This window comes from Varanus komodoensis, unplaced genomic scaffold (genome assembly GCF_004798865.1).
Source record: "Varanus komodoensis strain SLA01 unplaced genomic scaffold, ASM479886v1 scaffold5, whole genome shotgun sequence".
Taxonomy (NCBI): Eukaryota; Metazoa; Chordata; class Lepidosauria; order Squamata; family Varanidae; genus Varanus; species Varanus komodoensis.
This window is the reverse complement of record NW_025336087.1, coordinates 4016040-4032842: the sequence shown is the minus strand read 5'-3', so window position 1 is coordinate 4032842 and position 16803 is coordinate 4016040. Positions and strand designations below refer to the sequence as shown.

At 39.7% G+C, this 16803-nt stretch overlaps 1 protein-coding gene across 3 annotated transcripts; it reads right to left on the bottom strand.

Annotated features, from left to right (window-relative positions):
* Positions 1-983: 983 nt before the first annotated feature.
* HSPB3 (heat shock protein family B (small) member 3) lies at positions 984-16033 on the bottom strand. 3 transcript variants are annotated; one of them, XR_006416287.1, is made up of 3 exons: positions 15385-16033; positions 14334-14518; positions 984-1809 (listed from the first exon to the last, which is right to left on the bottom strand). XR_006416287.1 is itself a non-coding variant. In XM_044446308.1 (1 exon), exon 1 carries the CDS (start codon positions 15927-15929, stop codon positions 15483-15485), a length of 447 nt encoding a protein of 148 aa, XP_044302243.1. In that variant the 5' UTR covers positions 15930-16033; the 3' UTR covers positions 14596-15482. The 3 variants fall into 3 exon arrangements, 1 of the variants encoding a protein (XP_044302243.1); XR_006416288.1 differs by lacking the exon at positions 14334-14518; XM_044446308.1 differs by lacking the exons at positions 984-1809; positions 14334-14518 and having other exon boundaries at positions 14596-16033.
* Positions 16034-16803: the final 770 nt, after the last annotated feature.

Here is a 16803-nt window from a genome sequence, read left to right as displayed (position 1 = left end):
GTCTGGCTCGAGGTCAGTGACCACCCCATCGTGGTTATCAGGGATGTCAAGCTCTTTCTTGTATAGTTCTTCTGTGTAATCTTGCCACCTCTTCTTAATCTATTCTGCCTCTGTTAGGTCCCTGCCATTTTGGTCCTTTATCATGCCCATCTTTGCATGAAACGTTCCCTTCATATCTCCAATTTTCTTGAAGAGATCTCTGGTCTTCCCTATTCTATTGTTTTCTTCTATTTCTTTGCACTGTTCATTTAAGAAGGCATTCTTATCTCTTCTAGCTATTCTTTGGAATTCTGCATTCAATTGGGTGTATCTTTCTCTTTCTCCCTTGCCTTTTGCTTTCCTTCTTTCTTCAGCTATTTGTAAAGCTTCTTCAGTCAGCCATTTTGCTTTCTTGCATTTCTTTGGGATGGTTTTAGTTGCTGCCTCTTGTACAATGTTGCGAACTTCCGTCCATAGTTCTTCAGGCACTCTGTCTATCAGATCTAATTCCTTAAATCTATTTGTCACCTCTACTGTATATTCATCAGGGATATGATTTAGGTCATACCTGAATGGCCTAGTGCTTTTCCCTACTTTCTTCAATTTAAGCCTAAATTTTGCAACAACAAGCTCATGATCAGGGCCACAGTCAGCTTCTGGTCTAGTTTTTACTGACTGTATAGAGCTTCTCCATCATTGGCTGCAGAGCACACAGTCAATCTGATTTCTGTGTTGACCATCTGGTGATGTCCATGTGTAGAGTCGTCTCCTGGGTTGTTGGAAAAGAGTGTTTGCTATGACCATCGTATCCTCTTGACAAAATTCTACCAGCCTGTGCCCTGCTTCATTTTGTACTCCAAGGCCAAACTTGCCTGTTATTCCAGTTATCTTTTGGCATCCTACTTTAGCATTCCAATCCCCCATGATGATAAGGACATCATTTTGGGGTGTTAATTCTAGAAGGTGCTGTAGGCCTTTATAGAACTGGTCAACTTCAGCCTCTTCAGCACCAGTGGTTGGGGCCTAGACTTGGACTATTGTGATGTTGAATCCCAGTACTGCTTTTCCTACTCTTTATTGGCTATGAAGACTACTCCATTTCTTCTGATCTCTACTGATAGCCCGCTTCAAATTGCAAAAGGAAAGTTAAATGGAAGGGAAACATATCCAGGCTGGAATTTCAGTAATTTGAACAGTATAACTAGTCTTTGTGATGGATTTGTAATTTAGAGATCAGTCCTAGGAAAGTATGTCCCAGGGAGAGACCATAGGATTGCTTGGAAAAACACTTTGAAGCTGGACACAGTTATCTAACTCCAGATGAGATCTGCTCCTCCACCCCTGTCCACTTTCAGTAGATGCAGAAAGACCATGCTGATTGCCTCACAAGTCAGGATAAGAAAAAAGTAGGTAGAATCTGTGGAGGAAGACAAGTGTCACAGCAATGAAAAACAGGACAGTACAAGTAGAACCTGCAACAAAATGTTGTAGCATGGAGCGTTTTGTTCCATTCTCTTCCTGCCTGGTTTTTCATCCTTCCTCCGTTCCTCCACTCCCACAGCAGCAGGTCACGTTGTTCAGTACTAAATAGACAGTTTTGGAGTATTCTTTAGGATAGCTTTTCTTCTTAAAGTGATTTTGTACTTCTGAAAATTTTGGCGGTTTCCAAGCCTGTTCAAACTTCTGTCTTGTAAATGGATGGTGTCCTTTTGGCTATATAAGCATTGGCAATCATCTCTGAATTTCTGTAGTAGAGGGAATGATATCAAGATGATACCATAAAAGGTTGATTGGATTTGGTTTTAGCAATGAAGTATTCAAATCACTTTCCTGAAAGCACAAATAAAGAAGTGCTCTTAAATGTTTGTTGCAGATATTAAGGACATTGTGAACAGATAAGAAATGCATCTGATTTGCATAGCCATCCTTGAGACCAACCCAGACACAACATGAATAGCATTATTCTCATCTTTAGCCCTTGCATGGTTGATAAATAGCTGGGGAGAGCAAAGGCAAAGAGGGCTGAAAGAGTTTAATGCTCCCCCCGCCCCAGCTGTGGTCATGACCTGTACCCCTTTCCCCGCAGTTTACAAGGAGAGGAAAGTTCCCATTGGCATCAGTGGGAACTTTTATTCCATTGTAAAGAGCAGGTGTATATTTCATCCCTGATTCCTATCAGGACCATGGCAGAAGCAAATTGTTATAAAGCCTGCCCTGCAAAAGCAACTATGGTCCTGATCTGTTGCACCCACCCCACCCCATCTGGTTATTGAAAAATAATCTTGTGAGGGCTGAAGACATGAATAAAGTTGGCTAGCTTGGTCCAGTGATACATTTACTTGCTTACTACCATACGTATAGCTTCTCCATCAGGCATCTGTGATGTTGAAAGATCACAGCATAAGAGCATAAGAAAAGCCGTGCTGGATCAGACCAAAGATTCATCCAGTCCAGCATTCCAAAACACATGATGGCAAACCAACTTTGGGCCAGTCAGACTCTCAGCCTAACCTACCACACAGGGTTGTTGTTGTGGGGATAAGATTGAAAGCAGCAGCAGGAGAATGATGTCAGCTGCTTTGAGTTCTTCATAAGGAAAAAGGTAGGATAGAAATCTAATACATAAAATTAATAAAAAATAATGTAGGACTAGGGTTTCTCTGGCTTGAAAAATTTTGTTTACCTGCCTGGAACAGGTAGAACAGACAATAACTCCGAAATTTCACACAGCTCCCAGGTCACAGCTTTTATTAAACCTATGGGAATGGGGTGGTTTATAAATATGAAAATAAATAAAAATAAAACCCATACATCTCTAAAAAAACAATATCAGACATTTCTATTACCATTTTGTAATAATCTAATATTTTGTTGATGTTTTCCCATTCTAATTAAGGCTGCTTTAAAAATATAACTTAAACTTCCATGATAAAAAATAAATTTAGAATATTATTGAAAGAATTTGTCATTTAATTTTGTTCAACCTATCACTAATTTTAGCAGCATTTCCTACAGAATTCAAGAAATTCTATATACAGTAATGACACTAGGGGGCACCAAATATTTTAGAAATAAGTCTGTCAGACTGAAAAGAGCTGGGAATCTATATCTGCTGTGGTGCTAACATAAAACGTAATCCACAACCAAGGAAAAAGAATGCTGAAATATATTAATTTCCCAGAAAATTTATATGATCTATGTCTTGGAACAGAACTTGGTTTGGGATGTGCAATGAAACATGAAATGCATGATTATGCTGGATTTAGTTAGTTTTTTATTTATCCTGAACTGTATTTTTTGTGTGAAAAATGTTGGTGATGTTGCATGTGCTAGATAAAGAAGCAAGATATGCAAAACTTCACAGATTCAGATACCGCCTTGTATTTGTAGTGCTAAAGTGGTACAGGATGAAATGATGGTAAACTGATATTTACATAATTCCACCTTCTTGTTCAAGGAAAGAGCGTCTAGCCCAGCTTTCCTCAATCTGGTGCACTCCAGATATTTTGGATTTTAACTTTCATCAGTTAACAGTTCTTCATGTATGCTGGGAGTTGCAGTTCAAAATGTCTGGAGGGGGCCAAGTCAGGGAAGGCTGTTCTAGCTTGACTTTTTATTCTATTTCTATTTGGATTTTACATTGTGGATAAAAAGCTCATTCTCTGTTCAGCTGTGGCTTGCCACAAGAAACAGGGAGAGTTCTACAGAGAAAATTAGGATTTCCTCCAAATGCAAATACCAGTTTTCAAGAAGGAATAGTCACTGAGGCCATGCAAGGGAGGAAAGGGATAAATCCCCCAGACAACGATGTGAGCAATATAGTTGCAGTTTGCTGTTTTTGAAAGGCTCACACCACATAAGTAATTTGTGGTGTAATTTGGTCTGTAGGGGATGGGGTTGTATCCACTGATAGTCTGTCTTGAATCCCATTAATTTCAATTAATCTGTTCTTAAATAGGACTAACACTGGATACAACCCAGAAATCTGAAAGCTCTCTGTTCACCCCTTGAATTGTCTAAGGATGAAGTAATGACACTAATGAAGAAATATGTTTTGCTTCCAGTACCTGTATTATATATAGTCATGTTATATATAGTCATGTATGAACATGATTTTGCAACCTTGGTTTGGCTGCTAGCACTGCCCAAGAATTCCTAAATTTGTTATAAATTATAATGAAAAGTATACTTTTACTTGTATAATATACATTCCCAGTTTTCAATATATGTTGTGGGTGATGACTTGTTTAGTTCTTGACATATGTTTTAGAATTTTGGAAGAATGATAATAGAACATCACCCTGGAAACTAGACAAATGAGTTCTGCAGATAATATTTCAGACTTGGAAAACTGATTTCTGTTGGGAATTGATATCATGTGCAGTATTTTGGCTTTGAGCTAAGGAGAGCTTGAGTGAAGAAGTAGAAGTATGTTGGTATTTTTCATAATATAGATTTTCTAGGACAGAGTTTACCAATAATTCAGATAAAGCAGAAAGGTTTTATTGTGGTGTATAAGGTTTGTCTACTTGTTTATTTATTTAATTTCTATACCTTCCAACAGCCAAAACTGTCTGGTGCAGTTCACAACAGCATGTTAAAATGCAATCTAAAATACACCATATTAAAACACATTAAACTTCATGAAAATTTACAATACAAAATTTTAAACCAAATTTAAATCATATTAAAAATCTAATAACTAGAAAAACATCTTAATACCTGTTCAAAAAACCTAGCAGCCTCCAGTAAACCAAATGAATTCCCTTCAGTAGAGGACAGTCTACTTGGCACCAAAAGGATAGTAAAGTTGGTGTCACCATCCCCCTGTCTGGCTGGAAAAACACAAATCCAGAGTGTGCCCTGCTCATGCATTGGGTCAATAATGTGTTGGGATAGCCCCATGGTTGTCATGGCGTCTTGATGTCCTGAGCTTCTCCAGACAGTTCTCCCTCAGCCTGGATGTTGTCATCTCCCAAGTCCAGCAGCCTGGGGAACCTCGGCATCGCAGCTGAGACAACCTGTGTCAGCTTAGGTAGGGAGACAGTTGGGTCACGGGGTGGGTGGTACCCCAGCAGAATTCCCAGTCTGCCCCACTGGCCCAGCACAGGATGCAAACACTGGATTAGATGGTGAGGAGAAAGAGGGAGGGAGGGAGAGTTTCTATAGACCACAGCAACCCCGCTCCCTGGCCTTCCAGTCTACCTTGATGCCATACCAAGTAACCAGGTGGACAAAGGTGGGAGAGACCAACTCCCCCTGTTCACCCACCCATTTCTTAGTTATGCATGCCAAATCGTCCACCTCATCCACTGTTAAGTCATGGGTGAGGGGGTCTTACTGTGCACTGATCTGGCATTTAAAAGCAGCATCTGGAGAGCAGAGGGCAGGCTGATAAGACAAGCGCAGAAACTGCTCTTGGGAGCAGGGCTGGCACATGGCACCGTTGTTAATTGCCAGGGCCACATTCCCCTTTCCTGACTAGCTCTCCACCCAATGCCATATCTCTCCCTATCCATCACTACATTGATTGCCCCTCCATCAGAACCCCCCCTCGGTCCCGTCCCCATCCTTCACTGCACATACACAGAGCCTGTGACCCCCTCCCTCCAGGCACTGAGAATAACAGCACTGTTCAAGGGAGAGCTTGCCCTTGCACTGCCCCCAAAGGTGAGCTCCTTTGGCATCCGCCCTTTGGGGCTGTTGCGGCTGGGACATTGCTGCTCCGTGTCAGACTGGCAGATGTTACCAATCAAGTCCGCAGCAGGCAGTCTTCAGGCAGGCCTCTGCACAGAACTGGGCTCCCTGGCACTCCTCTCAGCGGGACTGAACCACCCAGACTCAGTGTCAGCCAGGAGAGAGAGGCTGAAAGGATGACAAGGGAGCTGGGTGGAAAGGTCGAGGCAAAGCTGGCAAGGTGCTAAAGCCAGCACGCTTGTCCTCACCGAGAGAGCTCAGGGCTGCTCTTCAAGGTTAGCCTGCTTGTGATGTTCAGGTCTACTTGTGTAATTGCGTTTGATGCTAGTGTTACAAAGTGCTATTCAAGTGGTTATTTAGCCAAATCCTGCTAAGCACTTTTTGAAACAACATTCTTCCTGATAATTGCAATGAAACTTGGACTCTTAACTACTAAGTATATGTTACAATTCTAGTATTATAGGAAAAAACAAATGTGTGGCAAGCAGATTTCTGAAGATACTTTTAAATACAATTCTTTTAAAAATTATAGGTGTTGTTAAAATCTGGACTTCACCCTTTCAGTAACTGTTGCTATAGTTATTATTTCTACATGTGCCTGAAGTAAGACAACTAGAGTTTCTTCATCTTTGCTTCCAGAGAAAGTTATGGCTTGATTTGATGTAGGACTCCCCCCACCACTCATCTTTTTTTGTCAGGTCAGGGTGTCTGTAAAGCTCTCCTCCAGCACCAGGTTTCAAATACATCCATTTTATTCCTGTCAGCTTTCTTCACTGTGCAGCTTTCACACCCACACATTGTGATTAGGAAGACAAAAGTGCAGATGCTCTTGGCCTCTGTCTCCAGTGAAATTTCCTTACACTTGATGAGCTTTTCTAGTTACTTCATTGCTGCCCTTCCAAGTATCAGTCTTCTAACTTTTTTGGTTGCAGTCTTCATTTGAATTGATGATCAGCCAAGGAATGCAAAGATCTTAGACAATTTCCATTTCTTCACTGTTGACAATGAAGTTCTCTAATTCTTCAGTATTCATGATTTTCCCTCCCAATGTTCAGCTTTAGTCCTGCTTTTGCACTTTCTTCTTTCACTTTCATCAGGAGTCATTTAAATTCATTGTTGATTTCTGCCAGTAATATGTTGACACCATCTTCATATTGTAAATTATTGATATCTCTTCTGCCAGTTTTCACTTTCTTCCTCTGATCCTAATCCAGCTTTCCCAATGATACATTCTGCATATAGATTCAACAGATAGGGAAATAAAATACCCCCTTGTTTGATGTCTTAGCCTAAGGAAACCATTCTGTTTCTCTATATTCTGTCCTGAAAGTAGCTTTTCACCCACAACAGAGCTATACATCAGAACAATAAAATGCTGAGAAACATCCATTTCTTTTAGAACCATCCATAACTTCTCCTGATACACACAATCAAAGCTTTGCTGTAGGCTATAAAGCATAGACCAATCTTCTGAAATTCTTTGGTGTACTCTAGTAGTGTGTGTGTGTGTACACAGAATACAGCTTGAACATCAGCCATTTCTCTCACTGTATATGGTAAAATTCTTTGTTTCAAAACCTTGAGCATCACTTTGCCTGCATGGATGGTCCTGTGGTTGTGGAACTCCTCAACATCTCTTTTTTCAGGGATTCCTTTTTTTCCTTCCCTGAACTTTTCCAGTCTTTAGGCCATAGTTTTGCTTTCCATATTTCTTGACATATTCTTAATAGGATCTGGACTCTGAAACTTGGAATAGTTATATTGGTACCTTATCTACTCAATATGCTTTCTTTTTTCTAAGTGCTTTCAGTACAGTTACACTTCACTTTCTAGTATTGCAGGATTCCTCTTCAAAAGAGTCTGTTACCTTTTCATCTCTTCTGTGTAATTCTTTGTACTCTGTTTCTAGCTTGTCTTTATCTTATCCTGGTCAGATTGTAAGTTCCCCTGTTTGTCTAGGTGTGAATTTCCCTTTGATTTCTTGGATCTTCTGGAATAGGTTTCTTGTTTTTCCTTTCTTGTTCTCTTCCATTTCTCTAAACTGGTTATTGAATAGTTCTTTTTATCCTTATGTATTGGTCACTGAAAAGTTACAGCAGGATTCTCAAACTATTTCTGTCAACTTTTGCTCCCCCCGCACCTTCTCTGCCCTTAGCAATTGTGAATACAGGTAGTCCTGAGGTTATGAACAAGTTTCAATCCTGAGAAAATGGAAAATCATATTTAAGTCGAATTTGTATGTAAGTCAGATCATGCATAGCAGGCCTTCCACATTTGTGGGGGTTAGGAGCACTGGATCCCCCTGAAAGTGGAAAAACCACAAATATCTGTAACTCCTCCCCTGCCCAAACTCACCAGTGCTCTTTGCAGTAAGAAAATGCTGGCGCAATTACCCTCTTTGGATTGGCGGGGCAGGAAGGCTTGCTTTGGAGACCTCCCTCTCTACCCTTTCACTTCCTTGCTCTCTATGGTGATGACAATGTTTTACAGTAATTTTTTAAAATCAATAGGCTTTATGGCAGTTTGTTCATAAGTATGGGTTGTTTGTAACTCAAGCATTCATAACTTGGGGACTGCCTATATTTCTTCCATCATCCATCTAGGACTTTTTTTTTTGGCTAGAGGAATTGTATTTTTGCCTGTAGTTTGCAATGAACAGATGGTTGGCACCACAGAATTCTCTGAGTCATTTTCTCACTTTGTTTCTAACCCTTAGGTCAAATTTTCCCACAACATTTCATTCTGCTTTGTTTTCTATATGCAATGGTTATTAGTATGTCTTGTTTAGTGTGTTATCAGTTTCTTCTTGGACACTTGCATAAAAGTTTTCAGTTTCTTCTTCATTAGCATCTGTTGTTGGAGCGTAGACTTGAATGATGGTTATATTGATAGGTTTTCCACTAATTCTGATTGGTATTATTCAGTCAGACTTTGCATTATAGCTCCTTACTGTGCTACAGCTTGCCTCAGTAATAGAGCTACTCCATATGTTTTGAATTTTTCATTTCTAAAGAAAACACTTTGTGTTTGTCTGACTGAAAATGTCCCATTCTGGTCCACTTCGGTTTGCTCACACCAAGTACTATGATGCTTAACTATTATTATTATTATTATTATTATTATTATTATTATTATTACATTTCTATGCCGCCCCTTGTCAAAACCTCGGGGCGGCTTACAACATGATAAAATACATTGAAATGTCTTGCTTTACAGTTTCCAGTTTGCTTTGATTCACACTTCTCACATTCCATGCTCTGAGTGTATGTGTTGTGAACATCACTTTCCTTTCACTTCCTTTGTGCATGTCAGCTGCTAGACTTCTTTTTGGCTTTGATCTTGTTGGATCATTAGGAACAGCGCTAGTCATACTTGTCCCTTGTTCTTCCTCAGTAGCTGATTGAGTGTCTTCCAACCTGGGAGTCTCATCTTCAGGAACTATCTCTTTTTTCCTGCTAGTTTACAAGGTAAGAAAATACAGAAGTGGTCTACCATTGCTGCCTTATGTGCTGTGCTAACCAGAGTAGCTTGAGTGGCCTCTGTGAAAGATCCTCCACCCAGTAGCTGCCTTCAGGGGTTTGTCCTCCCTCATCACCATTTTCTGCTGATGTGACCATGACCCCTTCAGCAGGTAGATGGATCATAGTCTGGTGTCTCCACTTTCACCATTCCATTTTGGTGACCCTGCTAGGAGACCAGCCTAGTGAGAAAATCCAGTCTCTTTGTAGCATTATTCTTAGCTTTCCTGACACTCCCAATCCTGCCGTCCCCCTGCCCCCCATTACAGTATGTATGTAAGAGAACAGACAGGCTCATAATCCATAGCAAGTATTCCCTCAGTCCAAACCAGTTAATCTCCAAATTGTTTATTTCAAGTTTATATGGTAGTCTAGGCCAAAGAGCTCTCACCTTGCATACCCACTCACCTATACCTGACTGCTGCTGCAGCCAGGATATGGCTCTTTGCTGCTTGTCAAGTTGCTACTGCAGTATAGCCAGATCCAGAGCACCCAGAAATGTGGTTTTCCTAGGGTATCTAATGAGATCACCATAAGTCATCACAAGTCATCCTATTGTAGTAGTAGCTTCTTTGCCAATTCCAGATAGGAGAGTTGGGAGGTGGTGGAAATGGGGAAGAGATTCTAACATTGTTATCCTAAGGATGTCATCAGCAATGCAGTAGTGTGTCTGAACTGACTTGGAATTTAGATCAGAATTAACTGATATATTTTTTAGTTGCTGTGGTGTAGTTTGTTGAGCACAACTGAACTGGGGCAGGGTGGGATTTGTCATCACTATTATTAACTAGGGAATATTCTACGGAATGCATTTTTGAATACATTGACTCATTATATGTCCCTGTATTACATCTAATGGTGACTGGGGCTGGAAAAATCCTCTTAATGTCAATTTTATATGGTTATTTCTTTACAGCATTCCTTTTCCCCAAAACAAATCTCTTACTCTTTTTGCTGATAAAACACAGTGGAAAAACAATTCAATTTTCAGAAAAGCACTTCTACAATAAAGTGCTGCATTGCATTGCATTGTATTGTATTGTATTACTTTAAAATATTTATCTTTCCCTTGCCTCTAAGGATGCAAATTCTTTGCACATTCTAGGGCATGCTGGAAGTGGGAGGCTTTTTTCCGTCTTAACTTGCGTAGGATCATGTCCTGAAACACTCTATAGCAACTATAGAAATAGACACAAATTCTATTACACAAATTCTTTCTTCTGTGTCGCAGTAACCATTACAAACTGCATTGATCAGCTTCTCTGTGAAACTGAGAGCAGCCATTTTTCCTCAAACAGGAAGGTGATTCTTTTTTCTTTTTCTTTTTTTTAAAGAAGATAGTATTGCAGTGAAACTATCATAAAATTTTTGTTTGTAATTTAAAAACTTGCAAGCCAAAGTATGACATATTTATCAATTGTTAAAAGGAGCTTCCTCTTCTGTGCTAGTCAGATTAATATGTGAATTTTTTAGATGACACCAACCTTTTGTCCCATGGACCAGACCTGTAAATAACTGGAGAGATTTGTCTTGACTCCCTTAATTATCTGAATAAAGGCATCTTTTACTTCAAAATGTAGAATCCATTCACTGGAATAATCTGCTTAGAGAGTCCTCAGGCTAATAATGCAGAATATAAGCTTAACAATACATTAAAATAAAATAAAAATACTTAAGTTTTGCATTAATTTATTTTATTAGACTTCAATTGATTGGTGAGCTAGCTTCGTGCATCAGTTGGAAGTAAAAAGGGTAAAAAACTTTTTTTTGTCATGACTACCTATGGTTGTATCTTTGCCAGCGTGTTTGAGATGTTTGTGTTAGATTTAGAGAAGCATGAACCTGCATTGTCCTGGACAGGGTGGATTTATTTAAATCAAATGGATTTAAAGCAGGATTTTAAAAAACGATTTAAATCACTAGTCATTAGTCCAGTTAAGGAATAATAAGAGAAACATCAGGCCAATCACAAAAAGATCCAAAGACTTGTGCAGTGTTCTGCTCAAAAGGTTTCACTTTCATTTTTACTGCTCGCCCTCCTTCCTCACACTTACCTTCTTGTGCAGACCTACTCCCAACAATTTTCTTCTATTTATTGAATTTTTGAAACTTAGCACTTAATAGGTAAGGGGTTGATTTTGTTACACAGATTTGCAAAGGAACAATGGGATTAAGGTCTTTTTCTCAACTCATGTTTAATTTTGCAGTGCAACAATGTTTTTGCTGTGAAGAAGAGGCATGTGATCTGTGCAGACACAAATTCACAGTTTTGAGAACCAAGCATCTGTGATATCATTTACCAAAAAATTTAAACATTGGAGTAATATAGAGCCCCGCACTACATCATTAAAACAAATCCTTATTTCATGATGAATAACCTTTGGACTATTATGTATCTTAAATAGAAAACTATCATCCCCTGTAAACGCATTTTATCTAAAAAAAATACAATTTAAATTTTAAACATCCAATTTAAATAAAAAATCCAATATGAAATTTTTTTTATTTTTTATCCACTCTCGCAAGTATTCATGATTTATGCGCAAAAGAACCTCCCCACCTCCCTCTGTATGGACATTAGAAAGCCCAAATACAGTTTTTCCTTGTATCCCATTCTGATTCTCTGTCCGTATATTCTCTAAAATAACCTTGCTGAAAGAGTTGTCGGAACAGGAACTCCTTTTCATATAGGAGAGGTCCTCTTTTTGCTTACAAATGACTTGTTGTTGTTGTTAGTCGCGAAGTCATGTCCGACCCATCGCAACCCCATGGACAACATTCCTCCAGGCCTTCCTGTCCTCCACCATCCCCCGGAGTCCACTCAAGCTCACGCCGACTGCTTCAGTGACTCCATCTAGCCACCTCATCCTCTGCTGTTCCCTTCTTCTTTTGCCATCTATTGTTCCCAGCATTAGACTCTTCTCCAGGGAGTCCTTCCTTCTCATTAGGTGGCCAAAGTATTTGAGTTTAATCTTCACTATCTGGCCTTCTAAAGAGCAAATGACTACTGGGTCTTTAATTAAGCTAAATACTCTGTCCAAATCTTGCAATTCACAATGGAAGCTATGTAATTTTCTTTGTAGTGAATAGAAGCATCTCATAAACAGTTTTTCTGTTTACGGTTTCTGCCATCTAATCTGGCTGCACAATGAGATTTGATTTTTTTTAAGGTTGGTTGTAGTTGCAAGATGATGCTTTTGGGAAATGTGAAGCTCATTAGAATAGAAAACTTCCTACCTCTTGCCAATCTGTGCAGTATCGCTTGGTGAAATAACCTTATTATTTATTTCCTTTGTTGTAGTTTTAGTTCATCTGTTCCCCTAAGAGCCCAAGGTGGCCCACATGATCCTCCCCCCCCCCTCCTCTCTCTTTCAACCTCACAACAACCCTATGCAGTAGGTTAGGCTGAGAGTCAGTGACTAGCCCAAAGTCACTCAGTGAGTTTCATGGCAAGAGGGAACTAGGATCTTGCTGTCTCAAGTTGCAGTTCAACACTCCATCCAAGCCGGAGCAGTTTTTGTGCTGGCTTATCCAGGTAACTCACTGTGTAATACTATGCATATTTAGACTGAAAAAAAGGCCTACAACTTGCACTCCCAGTGGTGGGAATTGCAGGACCTTTTTCCTGTGTAAACACACATAGAATTGCATCTTTTGGATGCCCAGTATTGTTTTATAAGCCCTGGCAAGTGTCGGAAGTGCAGGCACTCATCATGACAGCCCCCATAGCAGCTCCCCAAAAGAGAATGCAAAGATTCAGACAGCTGCTGCATTGATTCATATCAACAAACCACTTCTACCAGTTTTATCACCACCAGAAGCAGATCATTTGTAAATGCTAATGGGCCTTAATGGCCTGTTCAAGACTAAGCTACTTCAAAATACTTTGCATTACAAGAAGCAACACATTGTTTTTGGAAAAATTGATTTCCTCCAAGGCTGCTGTGAAGATTACAGCTAAGCAATTCTAAGAGGAGGTGGCAAGCATGTCAGTAACCTGCTAATTACAAAGTCCTGGTACTGCTGCTTGACTCCTCAGCACCTCAGTTCATAAAATCTGTGTGGCAATTTATTCGTAGCCCAAGCAGTTGAAAGCAAACACGCATGCACACTTTCAAGGCGATATCACTGTGCCAAGCCTTAAACTATTCTTCTTCATGCAGTAGCATGACACTCATAACTTGTTTACAGATCAGTTTATGAACAGTATTAGGTTTTTGAATATCTCTCATAACTACTTCTCATTATGTTAGAAATGTATTGCATGTAGCATTCATATGTGCCTGCGCACACAAGTACACTCTTGCATAGAGCAGTTCTCAGAAATCCATTTGCAAGTATCTGATAAGATACTTTGAGATAAAGCTAATATTAATTCCAAAACTGTAATAAATGTTGGGGATAATCATATAAGAGGAACAACAAGTCAGTAGAACAGTAGGACAATAATCGAATCAGCAGGAAAAAATAACCAGTAAGATGTTACAATAATTTGTCAGTAAAGTGATACTGCTTATAATTTAACTATTGCTTCTATAATAACAAAAGAGAAATTTTAAATTACTTGTGTGTCATAGTTTTATCCTGAACAAACTCCAGAGCCATATTTCCAGATATTGATTTTTCTGCTTTTCTCAAGAATATTTAATCTGATGTACTGATATCAAATATTTGAATGGGCAAATAATACATGTAAAAGTGTCCTGAAACCTACATGTGACCTGGCACTACTTTTTAAAAAGCAAAGTAGCTTTTGAAGCAAGGAATTTAAAGCCGAGAAGTGATTGGAGTTGAGAGGGAAAATCTTTTCACCTACAGGCTGATTTTTTTCTTTTTTCTTTTGCTCTAACACTCCAAGTTGTTTTGCCTATTTTTTTCTTACTTGCAGGATTCCAGCTGCTTGGTTGCCATCCTAGGCATGCACCTTGAGCACTGCATGCGTGTATAAGGGGAACTGGCAATGCAGCCAGAGTGGATTTGGGGCAAACTGCAAATTAAAGCTAGGATTGACCTGATCCAGCTGATGATACCTAGCAAAAGAGGTGCTTATCTATGTATTCTCCTCCTGGGGGTATTAGAGGCAGATAAGAGAATGTCAACCCAGCAATCAGGTTGCAAGCAAGGTTCATTCAAGTGTACCTCAACTTAATGTCCCTGATGAAATGATACACCTCATAGAGGAGTGGATACAGGCTCTGGAATTCAGTTTAGGTAGTTCTCTGCTCTTTCAGTCCCTCCAGTAGGTTCTCTGACAGAGACTATAGCTGGCGGGAGGGGGCGGAAGGCATTCTTTAGCATCGACATTCCTGGACCAGGTCCTATAACTGTATTAAAAACAAAAAATGAATCAAGGACATGTTTAAAGCTCCTACTAGAAAACAGAAGCCTTATTTAGATAGAATAATGCTTTAAAATGTTTTATTCACCATTTAACCATAACTTAGCTGCAGTAATATTCTATCTTTTCATGTGTCCAAATGGCAGGTGTCCATAATGAGAACCTGTATTTAGCTTGGCAATTTCCCCCCTGAATTCCTTTGCTATATATAGCACAGTGGTCATACATATCTTAACTACACTTGAAAGGAGGCAGTCCTGCTTAAACAGCTGCTGTTCTCCCAAAAGTAGAATGCTGAAGTATTTGAATAACACATGTAGCAAATCTTTGTTGGAGGGGGAAAAAACTTTGAGGACCAATTGTTAGATACAATAGATCTTGTCATACAGCTATGCAATATACTGATATATTTGGGACCATGAAGCCATTGTTCAGTTTAAAAAGTGACTTGCCTCTTCAGGAGTAGGAACTGCTGTAGGGCAAACTTCACAGAAGCTCTAACTGTGTACTTGGTTTACTTGCACAGAAATTATTTCTTTGGATCTTGGCCACAGTGTGAATAAATACAGCAGCGTTAAGCATGAAAATTGCATTTCAGTAATAACTGCAGGCCAGTCTTCAGCCTCTATCTCTTGAGTACAAGTGCCTTAAGTTTTTAAATACAACCTCCCATTTCTGTCCTGTTTCTTTCATGCATTCTTCTATTTCCTTCTTGCACATCTTTTCAAGCCGTTTCTTTGTTCTGTCTGATAGTTTTGCTAAGAGAAAGCATGCCTGTATATATGCAGCTGTTAGAAAATTTTGTCTTTCACATCAAACAATCAACACTGAGAAAAATATGCAAAAGCTTGCCTTTATCTTCACTGGAGCCACAATTCTACATGCACAGCACCACAGTAAAGATTGTTCAAGTTACGGTAGGAACAATATTGTCTCACCAGGTCTATAATTCATTTCCTGCCAAGGGTCTTAGTTTCAATAACCAAAATGCCATCATGGCAGAAGAGAGCAGTCAGATCTTTTGTTTCGATTCCATCTGGCAATTTGTATTGTCTAGTAAATCTTCTGGTTATAAAGCCATGTTCATCCATCCTGGGTCCATGCTGAGCTTTGATCAGGAGCCAGCCTTCAAAGGTTTGAATGATAACATCTTCAGGACGGAACTGCACAACATCTAATAAGACTTGAAATGTAGGCTTTTCTTCCTCTGTGCTGTTCTGCTCTGTTTCAGCTGTACTCTTGGCTGTATGCATGTTCCTTGCTGCTGCAGCCTTGGCTGGGCCTGGTAAGGCGTAGAGAGAGTGATTTAATTTGCATGCTTCCAAATCTAGATTTGCAAAATATTCCTGATAACGTACTGGTGTTTCCACCCAGTGTCGTATCACTACTCCTTCCATTGCTGAAATAATGTTCAAAACTTGCTCGTTTATTTTTTTCAGTGGCAAAAGAACAGAGCTCTGACTGGGACAATGCACCCTTTCCAGTTATACACCCACTTAAAAACTAATTTATCCGCTGAGGTAGCCTCTCATTTTTAGCTCTGACTGAGCTTATCACTTCCCTGGGTGTGACTCAGATCCCTGGGACGCTGCATCTTTTGACATTCTGACAATTGAGCACTATTTATAGGACTTGTGTCTGAGCCACTTCGGAGGACTTCATTTTCATTACTTGGTTGATACTCTTACTACGTTCTGCTATACTTTCTGTTTTTGTTGCTACCATGATTATGAATAACTCCATGTATTTTATACATTGTGGTAGATGCACAGTTCTTATAAAAGCAGAGACCTGGTTTGATTTTGCAGTCCTGTAATTAAAGACATATGATCATTCAGTTGTGAGGCGAACTCCTCCTGCTTGACTTAGTTTTGCCCACCCAAGACATCATTAAAACATCATACTCTATTGTGTTTAAATGATCCTTAAAAATCAAGTTTTAGTTATGGCAGGATAGCTAAAGGACAGGTGTAGAGAACCTTTTTCAGCCCAGTGGCCAAATTTTTGGAGAAGCTCTCAGGGCTGACATTCCATTGGCGGAAGGGAAGGGGATGAAGGGAAGGGGATGAGGCCAAAAATACTCCACACTCTCCAGTGTATTGTAGTTTAAAGTGCTTACTGCTAAAATCATAGCAGAGGCACTTCGCTTTTTAAAATGGGGAAAAACTGCACAAAACCTGGGAAACCACCAGATAATCAGTGGTTGAAGGAAAGGCATGGGGGCAGGGAACGAGGCATGGGAAGCTGGGTATCCCCAGGAAGACCAGATTG

Excerpts from the sequence above, each read along its gene's own strand:
- HSPB3 (XM_044446308.1), bottom strand. The coding sequence starts at position 15,929 with ATGGAAGGAGTAGTGATACGACACTGGGTGGAAACACCAGTACGTTAT.